Raw genomic sequence first — 24,001 nt, 5'->3', positions numbered from 1 at the left:
GAAAAGGATATATGATGAAAAGCGCATATGGTGATTAATGAAAAAGCTCATATGGTGATTAATGAAAAGTACATATGGTGATTAATGAAAAGAATATTGAGAAAGAATCACCAATGTTTCTTGAAAGAATTTAAGGTGATATATGTGGACCAATTCATCCACCATGTGGACCATTTAGATATTTCATGGTCCTAATAGACGCATCTAGTAGATGATCTCATGTTTGTCTATTATCAAGTCGAAACATGGCATTTGTAAAATTTCTTGCTCAAATTATTAAATTGAGAGCACATTTCCCTGATTATATTATTAAAAGGGTGAGACTGAATAATGCTGGTGAGTTTACATCTCAATCATTTAATGATTTTTGCATGTCTATTGGGATTGTTGTTGAACATCCTGTTGCTCATGTGCATACACAAAATAGTTTAGCCGAATCACTAATTAAACGATTGCAGTTAATAGCTAGACTATTAATAATGAGAACAAAACTCCCAGTATGTGTATGGGGTCATGCAATTTTATATGTTGCATCATTAATTCGCATTAGACCAAGTGCAAGTCATACATATTCTCCCTTGCAACTTGCTTTTGGCCATCAACCAAATATTTCCCACCTTAGAACATTTGGTTGTACGGTTTATGTTCCTATCGTACCACCACAACGCACTAAAATGGGTCCTCAAAGAAGGATGGGAATATATGTCGGATATGAAACATCTTCAATCATAAGATATATTGAACCCATGACGGGTTATGTTTTTACAGCACGTTTTGCTGATTGTCACTTTAATGAAACATTGTCCCCTAGATTAGGGAGAGAAATACAAAATAAAGAAAATGATGTTTCATGGTGTGAACCTCAATTAATCTATCTTGATCCTCGCACAAAAGAATGCGAGATCGAAGTTCAAAAAATAATACATATGCAAGAACTTGCGAATAAATTGCCTGATGCATTTACAGATACAAAAAGAGTGACTAAATCATATATACCAGCAGCAAATGCTCCAGCTCGAATTGAAATTTCAAAAGCTGGCAATAATGTCACTCTTGAGTCTTTGCCACACCAGAAACGTGGGAGAGCAATTGGTTCCAAAGATAAAAATTCTCGAAAAAGAAAATCAGCTGATAATGAGGTAAAAGAAAGTGTTCAAGAAGAACCACAAATTAATACTCCTTCTACAGAGGAGATTGATGATGTAAATACAGAATTTTCAATCAATTATGCACATTCAAAAATATTATGGAACCGAAATGAAATGAAAAATCTTGATGAGATATTTTCATATAATGTTGCATATGACATCATGAATGATGATGATGATCCAGAACCAAAATCTGTCATGGAATGTCAAAATAGACATGATTGGGATCATTGGAAAGGAGCAATACGAGCTGAATTTGAATCGCTCAATAAAAGAAAAGTTTTCGGATATATCGTTCTCACACCTAAAGATGTGAAACCTGTAGGATATAGATGGATTTTTGTGCGAAAAAGAAATGAGAAAAATGAAGTTGCAAGGTATAAAGCTAGACTTGTAGCTTAAGGTTTTTCTCAAAGACCAGGAATTGATTATGAGAAAACTTATTCTCCTGTTATGGATGCAATTACTTTTAGATATTTAATCAGCCTGGCAGTTTCTAAAAATTTAGAAATGCATCTCATGGATGTTGTGACTACTTATCTATATGGATCACTTGATAGTGATATATATATATATATATATATATATATATATATATATATATATATATATATATATATATATATATATATATATATATATATATATATATATATATATATATATATGAAGATACCTGAAGGATTTAAGGTATCAGAAGCATCCAACACAAAACCCAAAGAAATGTACTCAATCAAAATACAAATGTCTTTATATGGGTTGAAACAATCGGGTCGCATGTGGTATAAATGATTAAGTGATTACTTGATAAGCAAAGGGTATACAAATAATTTTATTTGCCCATGTGTATTCATTAAGAAAACAATATCCGGATATGTGATCATAGCTGTTTATGTCGATGATCTTAACATCATAGGTACAAATAAAGAGATCCATGAAGCCATTCTAAAGAAAGAATTTGAAATGAAAGATCTCGAAAAAACCAAGTATTGCCTTGGTTTGCAAATTGAACATATGCCTAATGGTTTACTTGTACATCAAACAAATTATACAGAAAAGATTTTAAAACGTTTCAATATGGACAAGGCAAAACCATTAAGTACTCCTATGGTTGTTAGATCACTTAATGTTGACACTGGTTCATTTCGTCCCTGTGAAGATCATGAAGATATTCTGGGACCAGAAGTGCCATATCTTAGTGCAATTGGAGCTCTTATGTATCTTACAAATTGTACAAGACCTGAAATTTCTTTTGCAGTTAATTTGTTGACAAGGTTCAGCTCAGCCCCTACAAAAGGACATTGAAATGGGATCAAGTACATATTTTGATACCCTTGAGGAACTGCTGATTTAAAATTATTTTATTCTAACGATTCAAAACAAGATTTGGTTGATTATGTATATGCAGGTCATATATCTAATCCTCATAAAGATAAATCTCAAACTGGATATGTATTCCTAAATGGTGGTACCACAAAATCATGGCGTTCTTAAAACAAACACTTGTTGCAACATCATCAAATCATGACGAAGTGATTTCATTACATGTAACTACTCGAAAATGTGTTTGGTTGAGATCAATGACACAAATCATTATTGATTCTTGTGGACTAGAATAGGGGTGGTCAGTATTTGGTTTGAAACCGTGGAACCCGAAAACCAAACCGAAACCAAACCGGAAAAAAACCAAACCGAATTTGATAAACGGTTTTCGGATCGCGTTAAACCGAAACCGAATTTGAATACGGTTTTCGGTTCGGTTTTCGGTTTTAAAAATTCTGAATTCGGTTTAACCGAAAACCGATTTCAAAACCGAATTCAAAATTTTTATATATTTAATTTGTATATTTATGTTTTAGTGTCATTATAATTTGGGATCCAATCAATAAAATATATTCTCACCTATATGAAGATTTGGCAGCTCACATTATAATTATGTTACTTAAATTATTATGTTCTTTTTCTCAATAACAGAAGCAGTAAACGTCATAATTAAGCTATAAATATTAATAAATCATCGAATTCTTGATAATTTAATAATACGTCATTGTTTTAGAATATAAATAACTAAGACATCAGTAACGCCACAATTAAACTACCAACGTTCTCAGTTTTTTCATAATATTCGGTTTTAACCGAAAACCGAACCGAATCCGAATTTGAATTCGGTTTTCGGTTTGGTTCGGTTTTAACTTTGAATTCGGTTTTCGGTTCGGTTTTCGGTTTTGCCTAAAAAAATTTCAAAACCGAATACACCGAACCGAATAAACCGAACAAACCGAAAACCGAACCGATGAACACCCCTAGACTAGAATGCTATAAAAGGCCAACAACTATTATGAAGATAATGCAGCTTGCATAGTACAAACGAAAGAAGAGTATCAAAAGTGACAGAACAAAACATAAATGCTGACGAGGCACTAAAGCCATAGACGGTCTTAACGGTCATAAGTTTGATGAAAAAGAATGGTATGTTGGTAAGGCTCAGAAAAGGACTGAAAGAGAATAGGAATTGAAACAATGGTTTGAGTAAACTATGAAGGAGACTGTAGACAAATCATGGGGGCTAAACTATACATAAATGATTTAGATGATAAAGTTTCAAATGAAAACCTTAGATTCTGCTCATATACTCAAGATCACATTAATGACAATCAAATTGAAATGAGATATGTTTAATCCAGTAACAACTCTGTTCATCTTTTACCAAAGCACTCCCAACTGCTCTTTTCAGAAAACACATTCACAATATCGGCATGAGGCATGTTCAAAAGATGTAATAGCTGAGGCGATGCCTACTTGAGGGGCAGTCAATTTTATGCTGCACTCTTTTTTCCTTAGCTAAAGTTTTTTCCACTGGGTTTTCTTTAGCAAGGTTTTTAACGAGGCAGTACAAGTTGTTCTCTAACGAAACAAAATTGTCATCCAAGGGGGAGTGTTGTGATATCATAAAAGTTATGATTATATGGCCAACAATTTATTCTACATATTTATCAATCCACCAAGTAAAAGACAAATATGAAATCTTGTGAGTAGATTTTATACAGTAAAGTTTAGTATTATAAATACCAATTGAAATGTAAGGATATGATGCGTCGATACTTTCATAATAGAAATTATTTTCTATTCCTCTTCTTTATTCTTTGTTCATATTTATTAGTAAGAAGCATTGTTGCTAAGAATAGACTAGTAAATGTATAGATTTATAACAAAAACAAATATATTATGCAGTAGCCAAATGACACAGTTCCCCTCCAGACCCAAAATAATTCACAAATATTCTCTTGCCACTAAACCGTATCTCGCTGGACAGTAATCAAAATCCCCAAATCCAAACACGAAAGAAAACCCTAAAATCAAAAATGTCAACCCACATCGATTCCACACACTTCACAGACGGAACAGAAGTCGAAATCAGCAGCAACGACAACGGATTTCGTGGCGCATGGTACGCCGGTACCGTAATTAAACCCAAAAACACCAACAAAAACAACAAACACTTGATAATAGTCGAGTACAAAACCCTAATGGCTGATGAATCCGGTACAAAACCTCTTCGTGAAACCCTAGATGTTGTTCAGTTACGCCCGGTCCCACCACGTGAAAAGCGTGACAGGGAGTTTAAGTTTAGTGAAGAAGTTGATGCGTATTATAGTGATGGATGGTGGGAAGGTGTTGTGACCGGAGTTTTACCCGGTGACCGGTATTCGGTTTTTTTCCGGGCGACGAGAGAACAGCTGGAATTCGGGCAGTCGGAGCTCCGAGTTCACAGGGAATGGGTTTATGGTAAATGGGTCCCACCACTTGAACAAGAAGAAGAGGTACTCCTTAGTATATTTATAGTTTTGATTTTTGCATCTTTATATCATTGCTCTGCATATAACTTTGTTGTCGTATAAGCTTTGTATAATCATATCTAGCTCGCTAATTCTTTATTCAGTTGCTATTCTGCGAATAATGGGCTTTTCGCGCACTGAAATTTGAGATTGTATGATGTATCTTGAGATGTGTTTAAATGTTTAATGATACTTCATTGCATTACATCATGTTATCATTGCTGCAACTTGCTATTGTTGCTGCAACTATGATGATAACATGTAACTTTGTGCTATCTATACTTTCATTTCATAGCACAAACATGTTTATCAATTACATACAATAGAGATGTTGATTTTTGCTCATATATTAATAAAATTCAAACCAGTAAATTCTAAAAAGAAGATGGCTCTAAAAAATAGTAGACTGGGTCGAAGGTCACACAAAGTGTAAAACAATCATAAAACATCCTAATAAGTTACGGAGTAGTTTACTGTTGAAAGAAAATATTTTATAAACGTCTTTCGCATTTTGGGATACTAGTTATATGTTAGAAATTGGGGTTTATAATTTAGGAATGTACTAATCTGTTCAATGCCTACCATCTTATGTATCTAACTTCAAAAACCTCCTTTTGTATTTATTCAAATTTTAAACATGTCAATTGTATGTTTTCAGCTACATAAATTGACTTTCTTTTTTGTAAGTCATATACTTACAATAATACTTTAAATGCATACAATAATTAATTCTAAATCATACAATAGGAGGTGTCGAAGTTGGATTTGCAAGGTGGTAAAAAGTGTACCTACCCGACTTTACCCATAGTCATGACATGTACTACAATATCACAAAGTTTCATCCTAACCGATATGATCTGTTTTGATAACCATATAATCTGTTTGTATTAAATTAGTTCTTGATACTTGATAAGTGTAATTAATGTTAATTTGCTGCAGCCATCCAACTGTATGGAGTCTAAGGTTGGAAACAATGAAAAGATTCAAAAGGGGGCGTCTGTTGAAGTCTGCAGTGATGAAGATGGTTTTCAAGGTGCTTGGTTTGCTGCAACAGTCATTGAAGAATTGAGCTTTGGGAAATTCAAAATCGAGTATAAATCGTTAAGGAACGATGATGATACAGCTTTTATGACAGAAGAAGTGGATACGGCCCACATTCGTCCGTGTCCTCCAAACGAAACGGTTGCTCATTTCCGTCTGTATGAAGAAGTTGATGCATTGCACAACGATGGGTGGTGGGTTGGTGTGATCTCTAAAGTTTTAAGCAAGCAAAGATATGAGGTGTTCTTTAGGGCAACAGATGAGGAAATTGTGTTTAAGCAATCTGATTTGAGGCGACATTTGGAATGGATCAATGGCAAATGGGTTTCTTCGGAATCGGTGTGTAACTCGATGAATAGGAAGACAAAGTGAGTAATTATTAACTGGCTGGTGAAAATTGAAATTAGGTCTCTACTTATGGTTCTTTTAAGAATGATTGGTTAATCTGTCTATGTGACTTGCACGTGCCCCACTTAAACACGAAGGATGTTATTGATTTAATGTCTAATATCTAATATCTATTGCTGACCCATGACTTATTATCTTATAGTATAATTTGGCGTGGAGGTTTTGATACTCAATTAAAAAGTGTTTTTTTCTGTCTCCTTGTTAAAATTTCACTACTTATATATAGCTCGTAATTATTATTCATGAACTATTTGATTGAAGTTAATTTCATGAATGATATATGTGGTTTACACCGAGTCAGTGACCTAACAAATTGGTTATATTTTTCCCACATTTTCAGCCCAATAAAAAAATTACAGGTTACTCGAAGATGGTTAGGTTACTCACCCAACTAAAATGACTAAAGTATCTTTATTTATTTTATTTTTTTTGAAAAGCGCTAAAGTATCTTTATTTGTTTAAATTTTGAATATCCAAAATTCACAAGAGAAAATGATACTTTGGTCATTTAATGTATATAGGGAAATAGGGAATGGGGACTATTTAACGCTACGGGAAGCGTAGTGTATTGTCATTGACCAAGTTGTGCTGAGCTAGTACATGTCTGAAATTATTGGAGGACGTGGAGATCATGGAGTAGGTTGTGAGCGATCAAAAGATTCTATAGTTGGTTATTGATTGGGCAATTACTAACATGGCGGTTATTGGCATAACCGCGGATTGTATCACCATAAATACTAGCTTGAAGTGTCATTTGTAGGCTAATACACACTTATCCCTAATCTTCTTTTCAAGCTCACCTTGGAGGCTCGGCAAGAGACAAACACCACAACACACCCCAAGTTCACCATTCCTAACCGTAGGAACATCTTCTGAAGGTTAGCTTACTTTTCACATACTTGCACTTAAGTCGAATTTGGTTTGATCATTTGGCACCATCCGCGAGGACAAAATATCAATCTTTTCGAACAAGATGTCAGGACGTCTTAACATACAACCAATCTCTAGCGCTGCAGAAGAACAATACGACCCTTTGAGTCCCGATGTCGAAAGCGGTTATGAAACTCCCAGAGAAAATGTTCACAGCGTTAGGCGGAACTTTGAAGATAACATCAACACTGAGCCTAACATTTCTGGACCAGAAAGTCCCGACGTTATTATGAGTTCCAGTCTTAAAACTATCAACGGAGAGGAGGCCATCTGATTTCTGGCAAAAGGAGGTTTTACGATAAAAGTATTTCCGGGCCTAACGTTTCTGGACCAGAAAAATAATGCCTCTCAATATACATTATCTTATATATATATATATATATATATATATATATATATATATATATATATATATATATATATATATATATATATATATATTTTACATATACTATAACACCTGAAAAAAGGTGTCATCCCCCTTCATTTGTTTGCCGTATACCACCTTCCATTCACACTAGACTTTTTCACTTACCCCCTCTACTATCTTTGTTTGTTAACTTTTGCTGGGGTTAAAAACATAACTTTAATTTTAAATTTAAATAAATAAAAAAACAAAACTCAACGTAAAGTTCAACGGGCCTTATCTTCCTACTCATCACGAATTAATTTTCACCGCTACCACCATTAAACTTAAAATAATTTTACGAAAAAACGAGACTTACTACGCCCGAAACGGATACCTTTTTAAAAACGCCAACCACACCGACATCTAAACGGTCTTAACACATTGGTCGTTTCCTTCTCTGTACATACACAACGCTACGTTAAATACGAACATGCAGACCGAAAGCCCCCGCCGCATCGCGCGGGCTGCTCCGGACTAGTTTAAAACAACATTGAATGAGAATTTTTTGTGTTAATAACAGTATATGATTCACAATAAAAGTAATAATGTTAAAATAAGGAGTTCAATGATTTTCTATGATTATACTAATATTTTATATACACTAACAACTTTTTTAGACGGATAAAAATACTGACTTGGACGGAAAAAAAATTGTATCTCGTCAGGGCATGTAAAAACACACAAATCCTAACAATTCACAAAATTGTTTGTTACGTTAATAATTACATTGGCACGAGAATAAACTTGTATAGTGCCATATGTAGAGCAGTTATCGAGCAAACTTGAGTATTAGCTAAAAAAATCAATTAATTGTATAAAGTTGAAACCAATCCAACAAAACTTGAGTTTGTATATTATCAACATTAAGCTCAAACTCAAAATCAAACATCCTTTAACTCTCGAGTACGTAGACAATACCCTCTCCTGAATTTTCCCTTACTCCGCGATCTAATTTGCAAGTAAACCGAACAGAGTTCAATACTTAAAAACAATAATTTTTTTTTTTTTTTTTTTGAAAGACAAGGCCCCAAAGTGATGCTGGTGAGAATTGAACCCGAGTCTCCTTTGAAAATTCTCGAAGGACCCTACCACTCAACCACCACTTTGAGGTTAAACTAGTAAAGATCGCCCAGCTTGGGGCAATACTTAAAAACAATATAACCTCATCTGAAGTTACCTCTAAGTTCAAGGACCAAATAGTTCACGGACGAAACAGTATCAAGGACCAAGATAAAAAAAAAAACAGTACTAAAGGACCAAAGACCATTATAAAACAGCAAACCCTAAAGCTTTTACAAACGCCGTGTCTTTGGGTGGCTTCACCCTTTAAGAAATGGCCGCCTGTCTCTGTCTCTAACCCTAAGAGCGTTCATGATCTCTTATCTTATCCTAGCCAGGTATGCATAACAGATTGTTGTTTATCATTTCGTTGATTCTGTAGCATATTTATTATTGTTGTAATTATATTATCAATTATTATTGATGATCTTTCTAGTCTTTGTTCAATTTTTTATGCTTTTTATGAATCTTATTATTTTATACAGTTAATTTTATTTTTACCAAGCCTAATCTCTAATTTATACGTGTAACTTGTTTTTCTAGAAGTGTTGATGAATTATTATTTTTTTTATTTTTTTTTTGCAGTACCTCTATTTACTTGGTGATATGCTTCAGAAGATATATGTGAACGAGGACAAAAATCGTTTGTTTGATAGTTTATTTTATTAATTTAGTAATGATTCTAATGAGAACATCGTTGTTTATGAGCATGTAGTTAGCATAATATATTATAAGCATCTATCTGATAGAAGTCATAGATTTTTATTTATCGTTTAACAAGACATTAGAGCTGTTGATGTTATGATGTATGACCATTTTTATTGACTAAGAGGATTATGAAGGTAGTCTAGCCCACCGACAATATTGATACATCTCTTGAAACTTCAATTCACATGAAACGTGTGTGTCCAAAGATTTGTGTTACTCATGTATCATGTGAGAATTGACGCTTCCAGAGAGTTATTGGTGTTGCGGGTGGGTTAGCTTACCTTCATAATCCTTCAAGTCAATATAAAGGGTCATACATCGTGACATTAATAGCTCTATTATCATGTTAAGCAAATATTTTTATCTGAAGAAAGTTTATGGTTTTCAAGCTGTAGTGTTTATTATAGATTTGTTAAACACATGCTCATAAACAAGGATCTTCTCATTAGATTGTTATAGAAACATGTATTCGAGTATTAAGTATTTGGTTGGTGTTTGTAATATTTGTAGAAACGTGATATTGTTATGTATAATGTAGACTCATATGTGTATTACCAAACATGTTATTTTTATTTTTTTGGGCAAATAACTTTAACGATATAACCATGGCCTTTCATCTAAAAATGAAAGAACCAATCAAACAATACAATTAACAAAAGCTCCGGCACGCCTCACTTCTAGAAAGCTAACCTACCATCAAAACAAACTATCTACCAGTGAGACGTTCCTAAACGGGCAAAACGAAACTTAGAAAAGCTAAATATAAACTAGCCAAGAAAACAAACTTCACCTACCCACAAAGGACCGAACCAACCAACCATGCACAAATGCAGCGCAACACAGAAGACAAAATCAAGATAAAATAAAAAGAAAACAAAAAAACAAAGACAAAATCAAGATAAAATAAAAAGAAAAAGAAAAAAAAACAACCTGCACCAAGAAAATGTTACTTTCCTTTCCTTCTCGGGCCATTCCACGACACCTTCCCTTCAACCTTTTTCCAATTGATTGGTTTGCCCTTCCTCGATTTGTAGTTAAACTCGGCATCAGATTCACGAGGAACCAATCACCGTACCTTCGACCGGAGAAGGACCGAGAATCGATTCAGGGTAACCACGATAAGCACGTTTGGGTCCCCCAACGGATGGCTCTTCCACTTCATCTCGTAACTTAAACGCAACAGGCTTACTCGATTCATAGAGAAATAGATGTCTTTCTCTACTTTTGAGAGTGTTTTTCACTCTAGGTGGAGAAATGACTTGTCTTTATTCTCGGATAGGGGAATGATTGTCTACATTTCACCTCCCCCATACACCACTTATGTGGTATTAGGTTTTGTTGTTGTTGTTGTTGTTGTTGTTGTTGTTGTTGTTGGGCTTACGCGATTCAATACCAACACCACTCACGGTAGCACCACTAGCATTCTCAGCAACTATCTTAGAACCTAACGCCGCTTTAGACGCCGCTTTCTCCTTCCTTTGAATATACCCAATTTTACAAGAATCCCCACACGAAACATCGACGCACTGGCACTCCTTAAGCTCGTTGTTATCCACATCAAACGCGTTAATTATAACAAGTGTTACATCCTGTACTGACGTTTCAACAGAGGCTGCAATCTATGGCCCAGGCCCATTACAATTGATTTGTGGCGCATTATCCCCTCCTACAGGACCAAAATCGGGACAAAAGATTGGCCCTTCGATCCCCAGCCCGCATGCCGAATCAGAAACAAATAAGTCAGTATCAACAGGCCCATCAGGAGCAACCGAAACATTTGCATTAGATGTCACGGCAGAACCAGGAGGGTTACAAGACCCACTCTTAATTTGTGCACTAATCGATCCATCATCCAACACTTCATCATTAGTCGTCAACAAACTCGACATATTACCCGTTTGGACCATGTTAGATTGTACATTTTCCAAATGATTAACATTCATCACCGATTTAAAGGCATCGGTAGCCACAACAATCTATCCTCGAGCATTCTATCCAATAATGACAGATCAGAAATCTCGTTAACCCAAACTTGTATACTAACTGTCTTCGGGGACTCAAGTTCGGTTGCCACCAATTCGTGAACGTGTTTAACACTTGAAACCTCCACAAATGCATAAAAAGACCCAACATTAAGCAAGGAGGTTGAGGAGGTTGAGGTAGGGACAATCTTCAAAAGTGAGCTGATACATCTAGCAATTTTCGTGACGTTTTCAAGAGATGCATATAGCGGTGGTACTCTAATTTCGAACCAAGCATACCTAAAAAAAGATCAATCTTGGAAGCAAAAGGAGACACTGTAACATCCCGCATTTTTCCGTTAAATTATTTTAACGCCCGTCTTTTTTTTTTTTTTTTTTTTTTTAGATAATACCTTCCGTTATCTAAATTCGTATCTTTCGTTAACTAACGTTCTTAATATTTCCTTTATTCGATTATAACATCTCCCGTTTATTCTCGCGTATTTAAATTAATTCGTTTGGTTAATTCACGCACCCGCTTCTAAACTCGAGTGACCAAAGTTGGCTAGTGGGCAAACTAGCTGACTAGGTCAACTAGTCAACCCACCATCTCATCCACTCATTCACTTTTTCTCCTACCTCCTCCTTTCTTTCTCTCTAGTCACCAAGAACACCCTTTCACCCAACTTCAAAGATTCATCATCTATTTCAATTCAAACAAGCAAACATCAAAACAAATTGTACTTTTGTGATCCTCTCTTCATCCTCTACATTTTGGTACCAATTTCACTACTTGGGGTAAGATTTCTAAAAGCTCTAGATTTCTCAAATTCGTTTGGGCAAATGGCCCGAAAAGGTAACCTATAATGTCAAATTTGACAATAAAGGTAATATGACTTTTCCAAATGCCCGAAAAGGATTGCGTGTTTCAATTTTTGCCCGAAAAGGATTATGATTTGAAAAAAGTGTGCAATTAAGGTAATATCGTCAAATTTATTAACGATCGTTAGTCAAATTTCGTTAAGTTCTCACATGTGTTTGACATGTGAGGGACAAAATCACACATTTGGTCCCTGAACCTTATAAAAAAATTAAAAATATTAATAAAAAGTTCAAAACCTTAAAACTTAAATTAATTTTATTTTTTATTATTTTTATTTTTATTACTTTTTTTTTATCATTTTTTATATTTTTTTACTTTTTTATTTCTTTATTATAATTTTTTTATCATTTCTTTATTTCTTTATAAGGTTCATAGACCAACCGTGTAATTTTCTCCCACACATGCCAACCACATGTGACAACTTAACGAATTTGACTAACGATCGTTAATAAAGTTGACGATATTACCTCAATTGTACATTTTTTCAAATCATAATCCTTTTCGGGGAAAAATTGAAACACGTAATCCTTTTCGGGCATATGAAAAAGTCATATTACCTTTATTGTCAAATTTGACATTATAGGTTACCTTTTCGGGCCATTTGCCCAATTCGTTTTATAGACTTGAAATGGTGTTAGTTAGTGTCTATGGCTCGAGTCTAGCATGAATATGTGATTTATTTGCTCGATCTTGTTGTTTTGCATAAACTAGCATGAACACTTGAAATGGGTTTGTTAAATCTTTGATTTTGATTGATTAAATGTTGTTAGATGTTAAACCTTGTGTGTTAAAGGTGTTACTAGCATCGTTAGCTTCGTTTTGGTATGATGGATGACATGAACACCTTACATTAACATGATTATTGATTTTGTGATTCTTGGTTAGGGTTTGATAGATCTTAAAACGAACTTTTGATGCATTAAATGCTTTGCAATGTAATTTGTAAGCATTTAGTTGTATTGTATGCGCAATTACCTTCGAAACGGCATATAATACATGTAAATTGGTTGCCCGAATCATAAATGCGTTTTACGAACTTGAAACATCAATGATGAACTTTTAACAAACATTCGACGAGGATTTGGTCATTTTAAGTGATGTATTTGTTTGATGATATGTGTTTAGTTGTATTCCTCGTCAAAATACCTTTCCAACGATATAAGATACGTGTCTTGAGTGTTTTCGGTTCATAAGTTGTATTTGAAATGAGTTTGGTTCGAGACTTGTCAAATTTCAGCTTCAGCAACCTGTAGTTCATTGGGACGCCGTCCCATATCTTGGACGCCGTCCTGGCTTTCACATCTGGATGCCGTCCAGCCTATTTGGACGCCGTCCAGATGAACTACAAATTTCTGCTTCGTTTGCAAGTTTGCCGTTTAATTCTAACTATGCTACGCACCTCCGAGTAACATGTAACTTGTTCTAACATGCTCATATATGAATATATAACTTAGAAAAATCGTCGGATACCCGACCCGACCTCGCTGACTTTGACTTTGACCAAAGTTTGACTTTTAGTCAAACTTAACCAAACACTATTGCAATCGTTCTAACGTGCTTTTATACTTATATCTTGCATGAAACTTGACAACTTGATTCACATGCTATATTAATCGAGTCGTAACGAGCCATATGACTAATTGAACACATTTCGCCCGACCTTGCGTCGTAACCGATATTGATACAACCTATTGTTTAGGTCGAGACTAGAATTCTTTCTTGCACACGTTTACTTTGTGAAGTACATTTATACTCGTGCACTCGAGGTGAGATCATAGTCCCACCTTTTCAACAACTTTTACTCTTTAAACTATGGGATGAGAAACATATACGTATCATACTTTTATGCTTTGAACACAAGTACGAAAACAACATTCCACGCGAGTTAGAACAAAAAGCCTCAATTCAATTATCATTAGTTACACTTGCAGGGTGTAAACGTGAACTTATGTTATGTGATCACATGGGCTTGACGAGCCCTCATTCGGACGATTTGCTACCGTTAGCGGATGAAATATATTTTCGGGTATAGTGTAGGTTCTAACACTAATTCAATGAGGTTCGTATACAGTTAAGTCTTGATAATTGGGTGCTCGCAAACGTAAAACATCTTTGGAATGCAAACGATTTGGATAATCAACTATACAAAATCTTGTGGTTCAAAATAACGTTTACAAATACACATATGATTTCACCAACGTTTTTCGTTGACAGTTTTCTATATGTTTCTCAGGTTCATGAATGGCTATTTGATACATGCTTCCGCGTACACTTATATACTTGCTTGGGGTCAAGCATACATGCATACACTCTGATTCCAAGCATACATGCATACACTCTGATTACTTGCTTGGGGTTAAGGCATACATGCACACGCTAGTGATAGCACCTTTAGATTCAAACTTAAAGCATACATACTTACGCTATTTATAGCAACCGTGATTTTAAACTAATTGTGTCGCAAGTTATTTCATTTATACTTTATAACTTTTGTAAACTTACATTCAATGTCGAACCGTTGGTAAACTTAAAACTTGTAAGTCTTATACTTTTCAAATGAATGTGACATAATTTTGGTCAAACGCGTCTCATACAGGGACTATGATGATAGCACTGGAAATGAAACTACTCAAGTCAACAAAGAAGTCAACGTTGGAGTCAATAATAAAGTCAACAATAGCAGACCCAGAAGAAATGCTCAAGCTCCTAATTGGACGAATGACTATGACCTGCAGACTAGTAGAAGAAGGAAGGAGAATTAGGTTGTTAGCAAGTTGTTAAGCATAGCCACGTGGCATAATCTGGTGTACTAGTTAGTTAATATTGAAAGGTTAGGATTGATTGAGTCTGTAATATAGTGGAGTCTGTAATACAGATTGGGTAATCAATTTTCATAATCAATAAAATTTCTTTCTTCTCAACCCTAATTTCTCTGGAGATCATAACCGTCTCGAATAGGTTATATCATTTGGTGCTTTCATCTTCGTACTCAACAATGGCGGATTCATCCAATTCTCAATTGGATTTGTTGGAACGAATGACTGAAAGATTCATTCAAGCTTTACAACCGATTCAAACTGCATTATTAACAATGGTTGCACAAAATCAAACAAACCCTAACACGAACGTTCACAACACCAATAATCCTCCATTTCACAATCAAATTCAACCAGTTGATAACGTTTTTCATACGAAGAAGCTTACAATGGATTTTCCTCGATTCGGAGGTGGAGATCCATTTGAATGGCTTTACAAGGTGGAGAAATTCTTTCAATTTCATAACGTTGCAGAGGATCGAAAATTGACTTATGTGTCAATGCACTTAGATGGAATCGCAAGCAGCTGGTTTCAATGGCTTGAAATGACAAATCAATTACACTCGTGGTTGGACTTTGTGATTGCATTAAAGGTAGAATTTCGGACCCTCTTCTTATGAAGATCCAGTAGAATTACTAACTCAATTGACTCAAAAGGGATCTGTGAATGAGTATCAACAAGAATTTCAAGTTTTGTGTTGTAAAACAAAGGAATTATCTGATAAAGTTTTAAAGAGTTGTTTTATTGCTGGGTTAAAACCTGAAATTCGAAGGGAGGTAAAATCAAAAACTCCATTTTCTTTAAGCCAAGCTATTGGCTTAGCTAAAATGTATGAAGACAAGTTAAGTGATAAGTCTGGAAGTACACATTGGGGTAATAGACAGCAAGGGTTATTACCTTTACCCATTTCAAGTAAAAATACAGACTATACTGCTGCAAAAAACAACTTTGGTAGAAGTACAAGATTGGGCAAACAATTATCGAATACAGAAAGAGCAAAGAAAGATGCCAAATGAGAATGTTATAATTGTGATCAGAAATGGAGTAGGTTTCATAAGTGTCCTAATAAACCTAATCTTCATCTAATTGAGGTTGAAGAAGATGAATTGTCTGACACTGAGGTAGACAATTTTGAATGTGAAACTGGAATAGTGCAGTCTAATGACTCACCAGCTATTAGTTTACACGCCTTGTGGGGGCAATCTAACCCTAGGGCATTGAGAATGGAGGGTACAATGAATGGTAAGAAAATATAGTTGATGGTTGATAGTGGGAGTAGCCACAATTTTATTCAAGAAAGAATGGCTAAATATTTCAATTTGGCACTATATCCATCTGACCAATTTCAAGTTATGGTTGGCAATGGACAACACTTGAAGTGTATGGGCAAATGCAAGAAGGTGTGTGTCACAATCCAGGAATACACATTTGAAATCGATTTCTTTGTCATAGATCTTCATGGAGCAGATGCAATTTTAGGCATATCTTGGATGGAAGAATTAGGTGATGTGACCACTAATTACAAGAAGAAGACCATGAGTTTCATGTCAGAAGGGAAACAAAATTGAATTGCAGGGGATAACTAATTCTTCCATTGAACCTATTTCTGGTAAACAATTCAAGAGATTGTCTAGAGCAGAATATTCTTTCAGTTACTACATGTTATAGGTAGAAGAAGTTGGTTCTGGTGAGCTTAGTGTCCATACAGTGGAGCAAGATGTGATCAAAGACCCACTGGAATTACCAAGTAATTTGGATCCAACTATTGTAAGTGTCTTACAATATTTTTCTGATGTGTTCAGTGAGCCACAAGGGTTGCCACCTGTAATGACCCGAAAATTTCCGACCAAATTTAAACCTTAATCTTCATATATTTCCGACACGATAAGCAAAATCTGTAATGTTGAGTCTCGAAAAGTTTGAAACTATATTCATGTAATCAAATACCCTTTTGATTATTACCGACGATTCACGAACAATTATTTGTAAATAAAAAAAAATGTATATATATATATATATATATTATATAAATATAAATAAAAGAATATATAATATTATGATATAATAAAGAATACTTTAATTAATTGGAAGATAGTGATCGGGATAATTAAGCTAATGTTAATATATATATATATATATATATATATATATATATATATATATATATATATATATATATATATATATATATATATATGATTGAGATACAAAATTATTGATTGTATGAATACTATTATACATATAAAAATTTAATATTCAATGTATATATATTATGACATTACATAATTCATAGCATATAATATTAATACATGTAATTGCAAAATAAAACATAGTTGCTATATTTACTTTCATTAAAAATATAAATATTAAGTATTATATTATACATGTAATTTGTTACATTATTATTTTGTAGAGATTATTATTACCATTGTCTTTAAAAAGCATTATTTTATAGTTATCATTCTTATTTAAATGAAACAATATATATTATTATTGTCATAAATAATACAATTATCATTTTATAACTATTATTTATCATTATTATCATTGTCATTAATACTATTATTATTATTATTAGTATTATTATTTAATCATTAATTATTAGTTATTAGAAATAATGATTTATTTGTCATTATTATTAATTTTATTATTAATAAACTTATTATTAGTATTAAAAAAATTATTTAGTAATACAAGTTATATTCAGATGCAGATACATACATATAAAGTACGTATACATTCAATTATATATATAGATTATGTATAAAAACAGTAAATATAAATATAAATATAAATAAAATAGGTATATATGTGTAAAGGGATAATTTTGTGTCGAGTTACTATCAAACTTTATTTCTGTCTCTGTACATGACGAATTCAACTCAAGGAAACCAACAAATTTAGTTAGCAATCACGATCTTCTTTTAGTTTTTTTTTTATTTTATTTCCTTTCTTCCTGTTATTTCTTTGTCTGATTGTATTAAGTATCGACGAATTTTTGCTATCAAACAACTGAAATCGAATCTAAGTACTGTAATAATCTCTCTTTTACATTCTATATATTACCTTAATCAATTGAAAAAGAAACAGAAAAAGGAAGAAATCAAAAACCCAAGAAAATATAACGAGACCTCTGTTCTTGAGACTTTTTAACCATTTTTCGATTCCGAACGAATTTTCAAAAAGTAATAATGCAGATATGTTAAGATTGATACATTTAAACTATCTGCAAGGTTTGAATGTCTAAATTTTTATATTGAGTTCGAATTTATTAGTCAAAGTTTCGTTTTAAAAAGTCAACAGGTTCTTTGAAATTTAAATTCACGAAATTGATGATGTTTCTGATAAAATTGTTGATTCTCGAGTATTATGATGATGATTTAGAAGATATTTCATTAAGACAACGAGGTCTCAAAACATCCCAAACTCAAAAATCGATTTTGTGTTCCTTATTTTTTTTCGAACAGATACTTTGTATCTTATTATTTTTTTCGTTTTTAATTAATACCCTTACTAAATATTGTTATTCTTCTAGTTTGTGATGAACCAAAAACCATTTTGTAAATAATCCGGTTAAAGATTTATACCTTGGGTCGAATAGGATTTTGAGAAGAAGAAGATAAAGAAAGACAGAAATAGATACGGGATATATATTAATGGGTTGGGTGGATATCAGAAAAATAGGCGATGGAGGAGTGGTTAGGGTACTTGAGGGGTGAGTGAGGGGTTGCGGGTTCGAGCCACGTCATGGGCGATTCTTTTTACAAAAAGCTTTAAAGGGTATAATATTTATTACTTTTACTTTTATTTAAATTATCATTATTATTACTATGATTATTATTATTGTTGTTATTATTATTATTATTATTATTATTATTATTATTATTAATGATTAAGATAATTATTATTATTATACAATAAATATTTGTATCATAATTGTTAGAATTAGTAACATTAGTAATTTTATCAGATTATCATTATTATTAAAGTATTACTACTAATATTATCATGGGTATCATTATTATTATACTATCATTAAATTATTATCATCATGATCGTTAATAATAGAAGTATTATTTTTATAGTTATTATTATTATTATCGGTACTATCATTATCATTGTTATTATCACTATTATTATTAATCTCAATATTTTATAAAAATTGTTACCAGTATTATCAGTATATTCATGTTATAAATATTATCCTAATAAACAAATGACAACGATATAAAATATATTTTTGTATCTATATTAATATTATATACTATTTTTATTAGTAAAATGTTATTACAATTAAGTACAAATAATATATATATATATTAAATAGAACCATATATATACATATTAGTACATTAAATAATAATTTAAATATCAAAATGAGATATTTATAATAAACAACATATTATATATTTTAAATCTAATACATGTAAAAATATTAAGCACTTATATATAAAACGAATAAATCTAATTAAATAACAAATTATTAATACAAGAAATATATTAATAATATTAATAGATAAACTAATTAATTGTATTACATGTTTTAATATATATATACAAATGGTATAGGTTCGTGAATCCGAGGCCAACCTTATACATGTTCAATGATGTTATATGTATTTTTACTACAAAATACAGTATGGTGAGTATATAGTCCCCTTTTAAACTTTAAATATTTTTGAGCTGAGAATACATGCGCTATTTTTATAAATGATTTACGTTATGGACACAAGTGACTAAAATTACGTTCTTGAGTTAGAATCAAAAATCCCCTAGCTTGGTAACTTTAACTATTGGTTTATGAACTGGTAGGCGCGAATCCTAAAGATAGATCTATTGGGTTTTACACCCCCACCCAGATGTTGTTCTAGTCACTACTAAACTAGAAGAACGGGTGTTTAGTACTTCGAGGTTAAAGGAATGTACTTGATTCGGTGCACATATTATTATAACTCAGGGGTACACACTCTTGTTAAGGCTGGTTACCAGGTGCTCAACAAACTTAGAATGTCTTTCATACACTTGCGAGTGTACTATGTTTAAATATATGAATCTTGTGGTCCATAGTTATAACGCTGCTAGCATCAAACCTATATATCTCACCAACTTTATGTTGACGTTTTAAAGCATGTTTATTCTCAGGTACGAATTAACTCTTCCGCTGTGCATTAGCTCATACTAAAGACATTACTTGGAGTCGATCATCGCAATGGGACCAACTGTTGATGACTTTGTCCGGACGAATAAGAACGGGTCATTACACCACCAGAGAGATTTCTGAATCATAGGATCAACTTAATCCTTAATGCACAACCAGTCAATGTAAAACCATACAGATACCCTCATTTTCAGAAAGATAAAATTGAAAAACAAGTGCAACAAATGTTAGACTCTGGTGTCATTCAACCTAGTACCAGCAGTTTTAGTTCACCAGTTCTATTAGCCAAGAAAAAAGATGGAACTTGGAGGTTTTGTATTAACTATAGAGCTCTTAATGCAGTGACTGTGAGGGACAGATTCCCTATTCCTACCATTGATGAGCTGATAGATGAGCTTTGTGGTGCAACAGTGTTCACCAAGTTAGATCTGAGGGCTGGTTATCATCAAATAAGAATGCAAACTGAAAATATTCATAAGACTGCTTTTAGGACACATTCAGGTCACTATGAATTCAAGGTCATGCCATTTGGTTTGACAAATGCACCATCAACCTTTCAAGCAACAATGAACACTATCTTTACTGGACTGCTGAGAAAAAGTGTCATTGTATTTTTTGATGACATTCTGGTGTACAGTAACACAATAGCAGAGCATGTGGAGCATTTAAAGTTAGTGTTACAAATTTTGAGATCTCACCAATTCTATGTCAAAGCCAGCAAATGCAGTTATGCAGTGTCTCAAATTGACTATTTGGGCCACATTATTGATAGTAGAGGTGTATCTCCAGATCCAACCAAGATTCAAGTCATGAAGGATTGGCCAACACCATTGAATACAAAGCAATTGAAGGGTTTTTTGGGTCTGACTGGATACTATAGAAAATTCATTCAAGGGTATGCTGGGTTAGCTGCACCAATGACTAACTTACTTAAGAAGGATGCTTTTGAATGGAATGTGGAGGCTGAGCAATCTTTCCAACTTTTAAAAGAGAAAATGATAACAGCTCCTGTATTAAAATTACCAAATTTCAACTTACCTTTTCAGATTGAAACTGATGCTAGTGGTCTAGCTATTGGAGCAGTTTTATTACAGGAAAAGCACCCCATTGCTTACTTTAGAAAGAAATTGAGCTTAAAATTACAGAGGTCTTCTACTTACATTAGGGAATTGCATGCAATGACAGCTGCTATTGCAAAGTGGAGACAGTATTTGTTAGGAAGCAAGTTCACTATTTTCACAGATCATAAAAGTTTAAAGAGTTTGATGGAGCAGATGATTCAAACACCAGAACAACAACACTATTTGACTAAGTTGTTGGGATACCAATATGAGATTGCATACAAGCCTGGGGTGACCAATACAACTGCAGATGCTTTATCTAGGTTATCCTATTCTGAAGGTTCATTCATGGCTATGACAATGGTGCAGTTTGACATGGTCAATGATTTAAAGAATTTGATTGATGCAGATGCTAAGTCACAGACATTAATTGCAGACATCAATCTGAGACCAGAAGGGATGGTAGATTGGAAGTTTAAAGAAGGATTATTGTATTACAAATATAAGTTGTATGTTCCAGCCATTGAATCATTGAGGCAAGCATTATTAGAAGAATATCATGCAACACCAGTAGGAGGTCATGCTGGTGTACACAGGAGTTACATGAGAATAGCAGCTAATTTTTATTGGCCTGGAATGAAAGCTGATATGGAGTCATTTGTTCAGAACTGTATAATTTGTCAACAAGTTAAAACATTGAATGTTGCTCCTTATGGATTATTGCAGCCTTTAATTGTGCCAGAAAAGGTGTGGGAAGATGTCAGTATGGATTTTATTACTGGCTTACCCAATTCATATGGGTATAATGTAATTTGTGTGGTGGTAGATAGGTTATCAAAAGGTGTTCACTTTGGTGGGTTAACTTCCAAATACACAGCAGCTACATTTGCAAGCTTGTTCTTTGATATGGTATATAAATACCATGGAATGCCTAGATCGGTGGTTTCTGATAGAGACAAAGTATTTGTGAGCAAGTTCTGGACAGAATTATGCAGACTTCACCAGACTAAGATGAAATTGTCTTCTGCATACCACCCTCAGACTGATGGTCAAACAGAGGTCATTAATAGATGCTTAGAACAATATTTAAGGTGTTTTACTGCTGAATTTCCCAAGCAATGGTACAAATTTTTAGCTTTGGCAGAGTACCATTACAATACTGTAGTGCATACAGCTACAGGAATCACACCTTTTGAGGCAATGTATGGTCGACCACCACCTGTGATTTCTGACTATTTGCAAGATTCAAGTACAGTAGATGGGCTGCATAAAGTGTTACAAGAGAGACATGAGAAAGTCAAAGTCTTGAGAGAAGCATTAATTCATGCTAATTCCAAGATGAAATTGATAGCTGATAAGCATAGGACTGAACAGGAGTTTAAAGAAGGTGATTGGGTTTGGGTAAAGTTGCACCCTTATAGACAAATTTCGGTGGTTAAAAGGGTTTTCCAAAAGTTAAGCAAAAAGTACTTTGGTCCTTATAAAGTGCAGAAAAAGTTAGGTCCTGTTGCTTATCAAGTTGAATTACCCAGCTATTCAAAAATCCATCCCGTGTTCCATGTCTTATTGCTTAAAAAGTTTAAGGGTGATGTACCAACTACGTGTCAACATCTTCCTGAGTTAGATAATTTCAGTGGTCCTGTGTTGGTTCCACAGCATATTTTGGATACAAGGCAGATTCTAAGAGATGGTATTCTTATTAATCAAGTTTTGATTAAGTGGGGGATGTTACCAGCTGAAGAGGCCACGTGGATGGATGAGTTGAATTATGTGCAATTACAGGAAGAATTGAACCATGAGGACATGGTTCATTTACATGAGCAGGGCAATGATAGCACTGGAAATGAAACTACTCAAGTCAACAAAGAAGTCAACGTTGGAGTCAATAATAAAGTCAACAATAGCAGACCCAGAAGAAATGCTAAGCTCCTAATTAGACGAATGACTATGACCTGCAGACTAGTAGAAGAAGGAAGGAGAATTAGGTTGTTAGCAAGTTGTTAAGCATAGCCACGTGGCATAATCTGGTGTACTAGTTAGTTAATATTGAAAGGTTAGGATTGATTGAGTCTGTAATATAGTGGAGTCTGTAATACAGATTGGGTAATCAATTTTCATAATCAATAAAATTTCTTTCTTCTCAACCCTAATTTCTCTGGAGATCATAACCGTCTCGAATAGGTTATATCATATGACCACGTAACGGGACCTAAGTTAACGACGCCGTCAATGACGATTTTGTCGGGACGTTTATAGACACTGAGACAAAATCAGAGGACGACGAACGATCCAAAATCTTTAAAAAATTAACCCGATCAGGGCAACCAAGAATGCAAGCGAAGGTGCCAAACTTACAAGCCTTCACAATTAAAGCATCACAGTGGACCAAAAAATCCAGAATCTTATCTTCTACTATTGGGTTAGAGTCAACCAACAAGATGGAAAGATCCATACCTTCACTCACCTCACGATTAACTGATAGACAACACAGAAGATCGTAACGGCGTCACTCTCCGTCCAAACATTTTACCGCCCTTCCTTTTAAGCGGCCATCCCACAAAGATGGGCTCACCCAAAGCACA

At 33.8% G+C, this 24,001-nt stretch overlaps 1 protein-coding gene and 1 long non-coding RNA gene across 2 annotated transcripts; both read left to right on the top strand.

Annotated features, from left to right (window-relative positions):
- The first annotated feature begins 4,499 nt into the window (after nucleotides 1-4,499).
- LOC139860781 (protein AGENET DOMAIN (AGD)-CONTAINING P1) lies at nucleotides 4,500-6,617 on the top strand. Its single transcript, XM_071849361.1, has 2 exons — nucleotides 4,500-4,969; nucleotides 5,924-6,617. The coding sequence occupies exons 1-2, from the start codon at nucleotides 4,511-4,513 to the stop codon at nucleotides 6,395-6,397; spliced, it is 933 nt and encodes a 310-aa protein (XP_071705462.1). The 5' UTR covers nucleotides 4,500-4,510; the 3' UTR covers nucleotides 6,398-6,617.
- Nucleotides 6,618-9,076: 2,459 nt separating this feature from the next.
- Nucleotides 9,077-10,117, top strand: LOC139860770 (uncharacterized). Its single transcript, XR_011763396.1, has 2 exons — nucleotides 9,077-9,169; nucleotides 9,417-10,117. It is a non-coding gene; the product is annotated as an uncharacterized lncRNA (long non-coding RNA).
- Nucleotides 10,118-24,001: the final 13,884 nt, after the last annotated feature.

This window comes from Rutidosis leptorrhynchoides, chromosome 1 (genome assembly GCF_046630445.1).
Source record: "Rutidosis leptorrhynchoides isolate AG116_Rl617_1_P2 chromosome 1, CSIRO_AGI_Rlap_v1, whole genome shotgun sequence".
Classification (NCBI taxonomy): Eukaryota; Viridiplantae; Streptophyta; class Magnoliopsida; order Asterales; family Asteraceae; genus Rutidosis; species Rutidosis leptorrhynchoides.
The sequence above is the reverse complement of the archived record's forward strand: the minus strand, read 5'-3'. Positions and strand labels throughout refer to the sequence as shown.

What these genes read in the sequence shown, in the direction of transcription:
- LOC139860781 (XM_071849361.1), top strand. Translation starts at nt 4,511, where the DNA reads ATGTCAACCCACATCGATTCCACACACTTCACAGACGGAACAGAAGTC. An exon ending in CACTTGAACAAGAAGAAGAG is followed by an intron (nt 4,970 to 5,923) that starts GTACTCCTTAGT and finishes AATTTGCTGCAG; the next exon opens with CCATCCAACTGTATGGAGTC.